Raw genomic sequence first — 13176 nt, 5'->3', positions numbered from 1 at the left:
AAAAACTCACAATTTATTACAGAGGCTTACTTAAAAGAAAAAAACAGCTACAATGGATTAATGTATTTCCTTTCCCACAGCTTTTTCACTTAAACCATAACTGTGCATATTTACTCAACTCTTCCATCTGCCAGTGGCATTGTGCTGACACATCCAGTGTGCAGGCTGCAGGGACTGACAGCAAGGAGACAGGTCCCACCACTGCTCTCAAACTTTGTGATTAATATGGCATGAAGCCTGGTGAAAAGCCACACTTACGGACACTGCTGACTATCAACAGTGACCCAAATCCTTGTTATTCCAGCCATTTATCCTAAATGCTCGTGAACAAAAACCAAAACAGATTGTTGTCAAAAGCTTAGGTCAAGGTCTATAATCAGATTTGCTCATTTTTCTTACAAGCAGTCCTGCATAGCCTGTGTAGCAGAAGAAGAAATAGCTAATGTAGGCATTCCCTTTTCCTTTTATGCAAAGCAGTACAATCAAAGAGGAGGTGCTTACATTTTTTCCAGGTCAAATCGAGTCCACATCACTGTCAGAGTTTATCCTTTAAATCCAAACCTTTCAGCAGGCATATATATAAACACACACACATCTGACAATATGGGAAGTGTTACTGATAGGTAAGTTATGTAAATGATACGACATACTATAATCACCTTTAAATTTCTTCTTGGATTCCAGAGGTTTCTGGAAGAGATCAACCAGTCACATTGTCACTCTTGTGCCCCAAAGTGACAAACCCACTAACTGCAACGATGTCACAGTAATTCTCCCAACAGTTCAGTGACCTCTTTGCAAACCTCTCTCCAGCCTAACACTGGCCTGAATAAACCTAGCTCCTCTGCAAATTGAAAGAAATATATAAAAGCCTGTAAGTTGCTTCCACATCATGAACTTCCAGAAAAAGTGATGTTTTTCTTCTTGTTTGGGATAGCAGGTCTGTTTGGGGGGGCGTTATTTCTCAAATGTCACTTTTAATTACTAATAAGCAAGTTGACCACAATTCTGACACTGACTTCAAAAGCCCACAGGAGTTTCATCCCTCTTTCATATTTCCTTTCTCTCTAACACTTTCTACATGAGTTATGGAGAACCCCCAATTGTGACTGGCCAAGATGGGCAACCTCTGAATAAAACGCAGCCATTTTAGCATCTTGAGAAGGCCACTGAAACCCACACATAAATCCTTGTTGTCTAGAAAGCTGAAATAAGAATGTTCCCCAGTCTACTGGGAAATACAGCCAGCCTGGCTACTGGGATCCTACCGATGCACCAAACAGCAGCAACACAACCAGGAATGGATAAATAAACCCGAGTAGCTCCCACACAATGGAAAACATTGACTCCTTACAGAGGCTAAATTAATGCAGCCTCCCTTTGCCGAGGGCAATAACCAGGCTTTGTGAAACAGATACTTTATCACTGGGAATCGAAATCAGATCTATCAGTTTGCTGTGCAGAAGTCACCAAAGGTGCTCAACCTCAAGATACTTCCAATCAGGCTTCACACTCAAAACCATAGCCTGAACACAGACAGCCTTTCCCTATCCCCATGAAGCATCTAGGCAGGTGTCTTTTCCTTAGAGTGGACCATTACCATTAATGACACACATCAATGGTCTTCACGCTCATTTAAAAAAAAAAGGGGGGAGGGGAGGGACAAACTTTCTTAACTTTCTGCTATAAAACTCATTCATTTACATCTTAGCACAGAGAAGACTCCCATGTGCAGCACACTACTCTCATCTGTCACCAAGCTGTGAAAAAAAAAGTCTACTGATCTTGACAAGCTAGGAGGTAAGAAAATTACTTTTGGTCAAGAGTGTCAGATGACATGGCAATCTCATCAAGGAATCTCATAAGAAATATCACCCATTGCTGTTCATAAACACAAGCCTGGTTTGGCTATATTCAATTACAAGCAAAGAAGGTTAATTAAGCAGTTCATGATATGGAATGGCTAAAGCATGTGCAATCTTATTTATGTTCTCTGCACCTGTGTTTTCTATGGTTTAAATTATAATACTGATCTTTTAAACTGCATTCAGGGAGTATCCCAGTTGATTCACATGAGAGAGAGTAATATGTTCTATTTTTAATCAATATGTAAACGAAAAAGGATGCAAGATATTGTAGAGCCTTACCAGTAGCCAAATATATATTGGCAAATTACTATTAAATTGTTGACTCAAGGCAACCCAAGTACTCCCAGAACTAGTCTGTGTGCCCAGTTCACTTGTTGGTGTTATTCCTCTTTCTTCTCTCTGTGTTTATTACCTTCTCTGTTGTGCTTCAATTCACATTCTTAAATTCACGGTATTACGGGAACCTCCTGTAGCTCATCTTTCAAACCAGACTGTAACCTCTACCCGCGTAAGCCACAACTGCATTTTCCAGCACTCGGAGCAATGAAACCATACAATCCTTGCTAAAGCCCTCTAATCCTTAACAAAGTCTTTGAGGTAGAGGCAACCACTCCTGTCAGATGTGCACAGTGCCTATGGGAATGGCACGGAGACCTCTCGGTCCCTGCGCAATCTAAGCCGTAGCAATACCGAGGGCGAGGGCTCTGGCTACGAGGCTGTCGGTGCAGCCCCGCGCGCCGTGGGCCGCCTCTCGCCCCGCCGGCAGCCTCCCCAGCGATGTCACCGCGGAGCGGGGGGCAAGCTGTCCTCATGCCTGGAGCCCCCCGCCTACAGCCAGGTGGGTAATACAGCAGGTTTACTGCAACTGCCTACTCTTTTCCTAGCACCTGTGGACTGTTCCTGCCCAAAATATTGTGGGAAAGAGAATGTCCTCACACTTCTACTTAGTTATTACATTTTTAGTTTGTTATTGCAGTATAACAGTAGATTATTGCATTGTCTGTAATTTCATCCGTTCTGTATTTCAGCCATTACTCTCCACAGATCTTACAGGAGTTACTAGATATTTCCCAGGTATTTTTGTTTCACATACCCCTTAAAAGTACTTGAAAACAAAGCACTGATAATCGGTTTATTAGTAAAATATATATATATGAATATATATATAAATGGATATAAAAATCAAAAGGAATTTAACACAAACTATTTTTCAAAAAATCCAGCCAGGTTCAAGTCTAATAAACTCATTTCAAGAATAAAAAAAAATCACCATATATAGAAGAAAGAAGAGATAGTATGATATGTGTGTGTGTCTAGACAGGGAATTCATGATATATGCGATGGCTCTGCATTTCCATACCATTTTAAAGGGCATGGGTAACATGCTATGGTATTTTTGTATGGCAACCACTTTCCCTTAAGCTAGAAGAAGAAAACTGGCTCCATAAAGAAAAAGTGCAGCTATACAATTGAAAAAAAGACCAACCCTCCTTTCAAGATATTTAAATGCATGCAAAGGAAAACAAAGTTTCTATCCTTTACAGTTTAAAAATGCAACATAAAAACAACTGTAATAGTTAAAAATAATTACTAGTTGACTTCTGTGTTATAATATGTGGATTAATGGTCATGAACAATATTTATGTAATACACCTTTTAGATAGCCCCCCCAAAATCTAATGCCAAACACATCAAAGGACTGTCTGACTGACATGAAAAGCTCATATTGTTCAACCGTTGTAGTACACTGACATTTAGTTATAATATCAAAATGCTTTTGCATTCATTCCCTGTACCCTCCGGACAGCACAGAACACAACTTAATGAGGTCAGTGAGGAAAATTCACTTCATTGCCAGCATTAATAAAAATACATTAACTTCAAAGAAACAGAAATTATGTAACATTTTAACTAATACTGATGAAATGCACTGTTCAAGAGATTAACTGTAATGCTTAACCACCGTTCAATGGTCCTTCATCTTTGCTATACGTTTGTTATACTGTGCCTCTTAGAAATATATATATACTTAAAAATTACTAAAAAAAATTACTTTGAAAATATTTGACTGAAAAGTATAAAAAAGTGTCAGTTAAAGACAGTTACTATTTTTAAAAAAACAGTTTCTAACATAAACAATATACTTTTAGAGCATTCACAAAGAATGAGCTGGCTTCTAAATAAGATGTTTCTACTCTAACAGCAGATGTCTAGGGAAATTTTCATCAAATTTTTTTCCAACAAGCCAACAGCATAGCAGCTTCTTGATGTACGTGCAACTCAAACCTCTCAGAAAAGCAATACAGAAATACAAATTTCTTAAATGTTGAATAGATTGCCAGTGTACAGTAATGGAAAATAATTCTAAAAGTTATAGCAACTCTAATACTTTCTCCCAAGTAATTAGAAAACCCTCTGTTATATACAGGGGTATTTTTAACTGTTGCTCTACCCCCCATCCCCCTGCTGGTACATTGTTTCACAGAAAAAACAGTGCACACCCAGTTTTAGATTATGGAGGATTACACAGTGTTAAAACTGTCAGAAGAAAGAGTGAACACAAACTGTAAGCCACATTAACACAAATGCTCTGTCATCAGGATTTTCCTCCCATCATCTCATTTCATAGTTTTTTTTCCATATAAAATATTTTCTATTTCATAAATTTAAAAGTAATCCTTCAGACAATCTTGTTGCTATCTTTAAATGAACCTATGAAGTAAATATGTCCAGTGCTATAGTTTCAGTATTTTGCAGACTTCTTTGTTAAGAAGGATGTAGCCAACCCAGCTGACACATTATTGTAGTTTGTGGCAATTTAAAGATTTTCTTTTAAGATTACAATTATACAAGAGATAAAATTGAACATTCATTCTTAGTAACCAAAGCTGACTTCCAAAACAATCACATTCTAAATCTCTGAGCACATCATTCAGACTTGTACTCAAGAAAAAACAGCAGAAATTCAGCTGACCAAAAAAGCCAAGAGCATCCTTATCACTTGGTATTTACCATAAAAAGAAACAACAAGAATTAATGCACTCAGCTGCCTCTAACAGGCAGGGTTTTTTCAATATTAAAAACATAAAACACAAGTTGATGAACTTTTGAGATTATGTGCTATCATAAAAGATGAGTAGTGAATACAAAAAGCAGTCATTAAAGTACTCACCTACTAGTTTCAAGAACACATAATTACAATTATGGCTGTCAACCTTTCCACTTCAGAGTTTCCCTGCAAACTTTAAAATTCCAGAAATAAAGATGACTGCAACCACATTTTTTTATTACAACTACTTTCTAAAATATATTGTAACATGTATTCTGAACCAGATTCTCTATTTTTATATTAAAAATTTCTACACTTACTAATAGGCAGCTAATTAGGCCACTGATTTAAATGAACAATCTTTGAAATAGAAAGCAGACCTTTAGTAAGTTGCCCAGACAGGTTTTATTAGTGCTATACCTGAAATCTAGAAGTGTTAGAGCCAGGATATGGTAGCCCGTTATCGTCTCCCCATAGCAAATGAAACAAAGTAAGAGAAACCCAACAAGTCTTTTTGACATGATACACAGAGACCTAAAACAGTTTTAATCAAATTAAACATCTTTGAAATTGTTGACAGAATTCACCAACAGAATCTTTAGCTGAAAATGGAGACAGATGGATAATTAATAGAAAGTAGTCTAGAAATTATTCTCCTCTCACAAATTGTCCACCAAAATATTTCTTCTTTTTATTAGCTGGTCAATTATCTGAGTAACTGTTGAAGCACATTCTGTTAAAAGCTGACTGATAATATGTCATACTCGGGCTATTTTCACTGCACACTGATCAGAGGAAACACCTTCAGGCTCTACTGAAAATGCACAGGTATTTTTTAATACTCTTTCAAGCACAGAAGAAACTTCCTTTAACCTGATTGTGTCCTTAATGTTCCCTGCTTTGTTAAACATTGAAGCAAGTGAAATCAGCTTAAACAGAAAGCAGTTAACAAAAATAAAGGCAAAAATTTGATGCATTTGCTTAGAAAATTCCAATCGGATAGTGAAATGCACTAAAAATTACTCAAAGGATTTTTTGTTATTTTGTTGGGGTTTTTTTAATAAATGCTAAAACCAGGCTAAACAGTCTCCCAGAATTAAGTTGTTGAAATTATTTTACTATTTTCCAAAGGAGGACTGGATTCAGATTTTACAGTCCAGATCCTCCAGTAGAAAACCTGCCCTAACACTAAGCTCCCACATAACACAGAAATTCCGCCCCTAAAGGCACTTAGTCTATCAGAAATCAGCTCCAGAGATACGCTTCAAGTGCTGGGTCTAGTAATTCCAGGTGTTCTTAAAGCCGTGTTAGTGTCACAGATGGAGAGGATTTTTACCCCTCCCCACATCCTGTTTTAAAAAGCAGATGTGGGGGCTCCGGGGACCCTGACAGACAACTCTTTGTTCCCACTTGATTGGAGGGCTTCCAAGCATTCTCGCTAAAGAAAACGGGGTTTCTGTGTCCCAGTTGTGCTATGAAGGGGGAAAAAAAAAAAAAAAAAAATCACTAATTTCACAGGCTATTTAGGGGGCACTTTTCAATAAGAGTGGCCAAGATTACCAACACCTCCACAGGTTTGTTAGATGGTTTATTTTAAGGTCATTTTTATTTTGTTTTTCTCCCAAGCCCAAAAATGTAAGTGAATAAATTTCCATGAATGTAACAGCTCTAAGATTTAAGATCCATCGATGAGAATTAATTGGGCTTGGGCTTCAAATTGTCCCGTGTCAGCTATTCATAAAGGAGGATTTGAAATCACTAACTGAATGCAATGGGATTGTTCTCCTGCTCAACAAAGCCAATATTTATTTTCCTTCCTTCCTTCCTTCCTTCCTTCCTTCTTTCCTTCCTTCTTTCCTTCCTTCTTTCCTTCCTTCTTTCCTTCCTTCTTTCCTTCCTTCTTTCATAATTTTATTGAAAATCAAGTATTTATACATTTTGTGTACCGTTTAACAGAATTTAATACCGGACATTAACAGCTATTTTGCTGTTAATCAGAGAGCATGTGGAGGATTCCCTGGCATGCTTCCTCAGGCAAAGATTCAGAAAAAGAACTACTAATTCTAAAAAAGAAATTTTCAAGCTCCAGCAGGACTAACAAATAACAATCAGAAAACCCCAAAACAACAGACTTTGGCAACTTTGTACGCAAGTATAATTCTGACAGAGTTGACCAGGAGTCTCTAAAATATAAATTTTTGGTACAAGCTCACTGTGATATATGATGAAAGGCAGAAAAGAATATAAAATGTATTTCCATGTTCCTGGAAAGGAAGAGTTCATGCTCCCTGCTGCTCTTTGGGGCTAATAAAATGGAGTATATTTACTGGTATAATAGGGCTTCTAAAACTGCACGATTTGCTCAGTTATATGCCTGTAATGTATATGCACTGAGTAAAAAGCCACATGTGAATAACTGGTCCAGAGCTAACTATTCTAAGGAATATAATCCCTTCCTGATTTTATTAGCTGTACCTTAACAACGGCTTCAGAGTATTTTTAAAATATAAATAAATCTCATGTCCCACCAAGGTGATATTTGATATATTGTGCAAATGAGTAATTTGTAGCTTAAACAACTCCTTCACAGGTTTGCTTACAGTGCTGTATGCAGCAGGTCGCTGCAAGCACTTGAGTTTACCTAATAGTTTAGCAACTCATGTTCAGACATACAATGCTGCATTGCATCAGCAACAAAATTATTAGATTGCCACTCCATTTAGTGGGAAACATTAAACTCAAACCATATTGAAGATCAGTAAAATCTGCTAAAAAGAAATTTCTTAACTTTCACTCCAGCTAAAATAAAAGTACAAAAACACGGGTCATAGCTTTAGAAAAGCTCCAAGTGAAAGGACAGCAAAATGCTGTTAAAGGAATCTATCATGTTCAGCACAATTCTAATATTCTGCTGACCTGTATCACCTGTTTGATACACAAAGAGCCTGAAAGCTGGTTTTTGGGAAATTTTAAAAAGTCACCATGACAAATTTCAACATAGAAAATTTCAACTACCCAAATAAAACATTCTGGCTGTTTAAATCCTTGAAGATAGGTGGCTTAAAGAAGAAATCCCAAGTCTCTAACTGGAGAGGTGTAGAGGATCTGGCTGGGACCAAAGTAGCTCATTCTTTACTATAGTTCTTTTTCTTCTTTTTTTCCCTCCAATCTTTTTTCCTTTTTCTGGTGACAGTTTCAAGACAGGTGAATGACACTGAAAAAGATAAACACTTCCATATGGCAGCTCTACAGATATCTAACCAGCAACCACATACAACCCACTGAAAAACATACTGTACACTTTTTAACAGGTAAACGTTTTCGTACCTACTAATCTAGTCCAAGGAGTCACTGGGGGTTAATCCACATTTAACATCCACAGGATTGAAGAGTGCTTCAGAGCAGCCTAAATTTATAATTTTTATAAGAAGCATTTAACAAATCTGTGCAGCCAGAACCGCAGACTCCCAGGACAAGGAATGGCTGAGTTGTGTGATTCGGATTTTTTAGTTAACACAACTGGGACTGGATGCAGTTAACACTCATGGGGATGACTGCAACAGAAACTATTATAACAGTATAACAGTAATTAATAACATACACTGTCAAAATTTTCCTAAAGGATATTAAGATCTTTGCCACTACAGGAGAAACAGAGGCATAATTAAACTACAATTTATTGTGTGGCTTTAACTCAATTCCTTGTTTTCACCTGAGACCGTAACTGAGAAATTATCTATACTGATATAAATAAAAAGCACGATATCGAGGAATATCTGTTCAGCTTTTCTAACTTCTTTTTAATCTTACTCGATACCAACATGTAGCACTTGTTTTTATTTGCTACAGAAATATTCTGAGTCAGATTATCTTTAGTCAGATTTCAATAAAACTCTTGCCAACCATTTTAAACCAGTTAACGCAAAACCCCATGAGACTAACATTGCAGATAACGAAAAGACAGACATACAGCAGTTAACACATTGAAGATGTCCAGGGAAGGCCTCGTAAATGAGCTACTGGACTGTGTGAAATGCCATTGTAATGACCATGTTTTCTCTGATTGAGAATTTATATTGAAAGATGAAAGAATTTCAGTTTTCCTTTGTTCAAAGCAGTATTTCCTTCTCATACAGAGATTTGCATCCATTGGCTAATAAGATCATATAAATGCAGTTGTTGAATACTAGCTTCTGCTAGGCTTCACTAACACAAATTTAAATACGTATTATTTGTCACCTTAATTTTGTTTTTCAGGCATAATTCACAGCTATTGTTGATTACATGATTGTTCATGTCAGTAGGCATCCTAACAAAGGGCATAAAAAAACCTCAGTGACCTCTGAACAAAAAGAAAATTCCATATTTTCCATAAAGAAGATTCCTGTAATATATTTTCCATTATATAATTAAGTTGAAGAGACAGAGGCAACTTAACTATTATTAATAATTACATTCTTATACAGTTTGAATATATTAAAGAGCATTCATTTTTCTGTTAATGCATAAGTTTATGCATTTTCACTTCCTCCTTCAAAGTCCTTCTTAAATTTTGCAAATGAGTCTTTAGATAGAGAACCATTTACCAGTTAAATGCCTATACTGAATAAATTGTTTCTTCTCCTTCCCTTTGCCACCTCTCCTCCAGTATAGGAAGAGTTTTTATGATACGAAAGAGACTAAAACCAGACAAAAATCTACCATTTTGCCAAAGCCACCAATATTTATCTGTAGCAATACTGTAACAATAAGCTTACAAGATTTTTTTTTTTTTTTTTTTTTTTTTGGTAGTCTATACTCAGCATTTCTTCTGGAAAACTGTGCATTATTTATAGCTGCAGAATTGTTAAATTTTCACAGAGTTACGGTTTGTTTACATTATTTTGTTCTAGCTTTAAATCCCAATATAAATAAAACCAATTAAAACATATAGTTTCTTTTTACGTAATTCTTTATTATGAACCCACAGAGAGCAGTAACTCTGCAGTTAAACTGCTTTGCTCTTTCAATACTGCAGGATCTAGAATTTGGAGCAGGGGAGCAATATTAAGTCAAGACACTAAAGGGTTAAAAAAAAATTTAATCTAACATAACGTGAGTGAAACTGTCTACTACCAGACTCCAATACAGACCAAGCCCTCCTTTACGCGTTCTAATGGTTTGCATAGAATTTGATGCGCTCATCTTCTGGCTATTTTGAAGCTTCCTTCAACTTCTTATCTTTATGAAGGCATAGGATTGAGTTTTAGCTGCTTACCTAACAGTAAATATTTTTTATAAGCACATCAATAACTTTTCCTTGAATAAAATACTATGTAATTGAAGTGGTCCTCCTTAAAAACAAAACAAAAAATTAATCGCATAATTAAAAATTTCCCCAATGCACCAGAAAAAAGCACTTTTCCTGAAAGTACACCTATTAAATAAAAACAGTAAATAAATAAATGAAGGGTAGAAATTATTTAATATTTGCAAATTGTTTATGCTTATCTAACACTAATTTATGCTTTTAATACATCTCTCTATAACAGAGCACTGTTGAAGGCAGCATGCTTTTCTGTGGCTTCCTAGTCTCACTTAGCAGTGTTCTCCCACAACCCTGCAGCTCCCTCAGCCTTGCTAGTAACTTTAATAAGCATCCTTAAAAATAGAAAAAGAAGTTTCTGATTTCTCCTATCTAGGTGTTTTAAATACCAGCACTATCAATCAGTCACCCCAGAACCCACAAAGGATAAGGATATGTTGTCAACAAAGGAAGAAAAGAGATAAGGTCTTTGGTGCCCACCCCCTGACCTGACAAAATCCAGGGCTTGATATGGGTCTCCACGTCAAAAATAGACTGTCTGCATCTGAAAGCAGCAGAGGACATTTCCACAGTTATCTCATTGTTAGTTGTTTTGCAAACCACATTAAGCACTTCATATAATGGCATCCGTATCAGCTGTAACTCATTTGGGAATAGCAACTCTGAATTCATGTTTGAGAAAAAGCATGTTTGTCAAGGGCCACGGGAACAACTAAGAAAAATAATCCTACCTTGAAGTCCCTTCTCTTGTGTCTATGCATTATGCTTTCAATAGAAATAGATGTCGTCTTTACAAATGCCACCACCATCCCATTCACAGTAAGAATTAAAACCAAAACACACAGACCTTTGCTAATCAACACAATAATATCACATACTGAAGGCATAAATGCTTCTAACAAAAGATCGACTAGCCACTCACAGCAGTAAGATACCCTACGTTCTCTTCCTTTTTATGGAACTAGGAAAGAAGTATTATTCTAAGTAATTATAACAAACCAATATCATCAAGTTAAATGAATACGCTACCTTTTCTGATCCATTATCTTTGTTTTTGAGGTCTTCCTCTTACTGACAAAAATTCAGTAATGCCCCATGTTCCTGCCAAGCACTCGCATAAGTTAACCAGGTTCAACTGCATGTGTTGTCCAAGCCAGTATAGCTTAAATCTCAGCCAGCCAGGAAGCCAGGCAGATAAGCTCTGGCCTATGGAAAGTTTTATCTTTTGAAATGGAACAGGGTGCTCGAAACAGAACTTAAGGCCAGGACAGTCTGTAAGTCAATGTTAGGTTATAGTTTGTAGATTAACGATCAAGTAAATGCATTGACAAGATCATCTGACAAGGTTCCCCTAGATGTTACCAATTATTAATCAATTCATTTGATCTCTTTCAAACAGGCAGGTATTGGACCCACACTTTCTCTATAGCAGCGTTTTATAATCTCAGACCAAAATTAAATAAATCAGTTTGAGATATGCAATTTAATTAATAAAAAAGCGGTATGCTTTTTTAGCTGAGACAAGCAGATTACTTTGGAAAACAGCAGAACAAAGCTTCTTCCACTGCAAGGCTGTCTTGCATAAGAAACGGGGTTTTGGGTTTGTTTTTTTTTTTTTAAGGAAAATCTTTGCTTTTAATTAAAAGTAGTATATTCTAAATTCTATAAACTGAGTACTGATAAGATTTTTTTCAAGACTATACAATAACATAGTTTTCTATAATGTTTTTTAAATTCAGGATCAAAACCAAGTTTTAAAAACGCCTTCCAAAGTTGTAATAGTTAAGGAATTCTGCATCATATCTACATTGTATTGTTGCATAAAGATATTTTCACTATAAGAAGTACTGAAGGATGATTTTTTAAATTGTACAAGAAAAAAACCTTCCACTTGCATTTTACTTGGAATTTTTACCAGAAGAAAATTCTACCAATAGCCTTAATATTTAACAGAAAGCTTTAGAAAATAATATTTGACTTTAAAAACCTTCAGGTATAGTGGGACTCTAATGTATTGAACAGCTGCAGAGAGAACAAGAATTTCATTAAATCAAGAGGGAAAATCATCTGTATATAGTAACTGAAGGGTTTATTTGGCAGGTATTATTTGTTAATACTTAACTAGTTGCATTTGTCAAAGTATCAGTGTATAGAACAGGATGAAAATCCCTACTAAATGAGATGAAATTAGTATTATTCCATTAAATTTGTTCCTGAGTATCCATCCCCTCTCATTTAAAAGATTTGTATTCACAAATTTAAATCAATGAGTTATTTCCAAATCTGATTTAAAAAAATAAAAATAAAAAAATCACTAAATGTAAAAAAGTTTTCAGGCTTTTTCCTGTATGTGCTGAGAAAAATAATTCAAAATAGCACCATGGAGAATCAGACATGCCTAAAGAGGTTTCACATTATATATGTTTAGTTTAGAAGTGAATAATTTGACCTGCCAGTCTCCAACCTGTGATTCCAACCTCAAAGGGACTTCCTTTGCCAGAAAAATAAACACCTGCTTTTGGAAGAGGGTTTTTTCAATGACACACAATCCTTTTGATGGGATATAGATGAAAACATGTATTTTCCTTCTGCTCTACATATATAGACAAGAATGTGAAATAATTTAAGAATAAGCCAGTATCTCAGAAAGTAATAGCTTCTTGAGCTAATGATTTAAATTTCTGTGCTCAACATATCTAAAGAGTAAGCACAAAAATGGGACATTATTGCAATCACCTTCAAAAGCAGAAATACACTGATATGGTAAGCAAGGATGAGCTATAATATGAACAAATGTGAGACACTTTAATACATTTAAACAGAAAATATTTAATTACAATAGAATTGTCTGATGTGCCACAATATGTTTTTGTTGACTGATGGATAAACATGAGTGATTATCCATTTTGCTTGTCCCACCACTTCTCCCCCAACCTACTCAACAGAGTCCCTGT

The 13176-nt window shown here is 35.9% G+C and overlaps 1 protein-coding gene across 7 annotated transcripts in view; it reads right to left on the bottom strand.

Annotated features, from left to right (window-relative positions):
• The window catches only part of RBM20 (RNA binding motif protein 20), a 109955-nt gene that overhangs the window by 75150 nt on the left and 21629 nt on the right, over positions 1-13176 (bottom strand). The window contains exon 1 of one of the 7 annotated variants that reach the window (XM_074907711.1): positions 11252-11490. The exons of the other annotated variants lie outside the window; for them this stretch is intronic. Within the exon in view, the coding sequence (XP_074763812.1) occupies positions 11252-11265 (14 nt within the window). The 5' untranslated portion in view covers positions 11266-11490. Of the gene's footprint in view, positions 1-11251; positions 11491-13176 lie in introns of those variants that run through there. 7 annotated transcript variants of the gene reach the window in all.

Source organism: Athene noctua, chromosome 5 (genome assembly GCF_965140245.1).
Source record: "Athene noctua chromosome 5, bAthNoc1.hap1.1, whole genome shotgun sequence".
In the NCBI taxonomy this organism is placed as follows: domain Eukaryota; kingdom Metazoa; phylum Chordata; class Aves; order Strigiformes; family Strigidae; genus Athene; species Athene noctua.
This window is presented reverse-complemented; position numbering and strand designations above follow the sequence as displayed.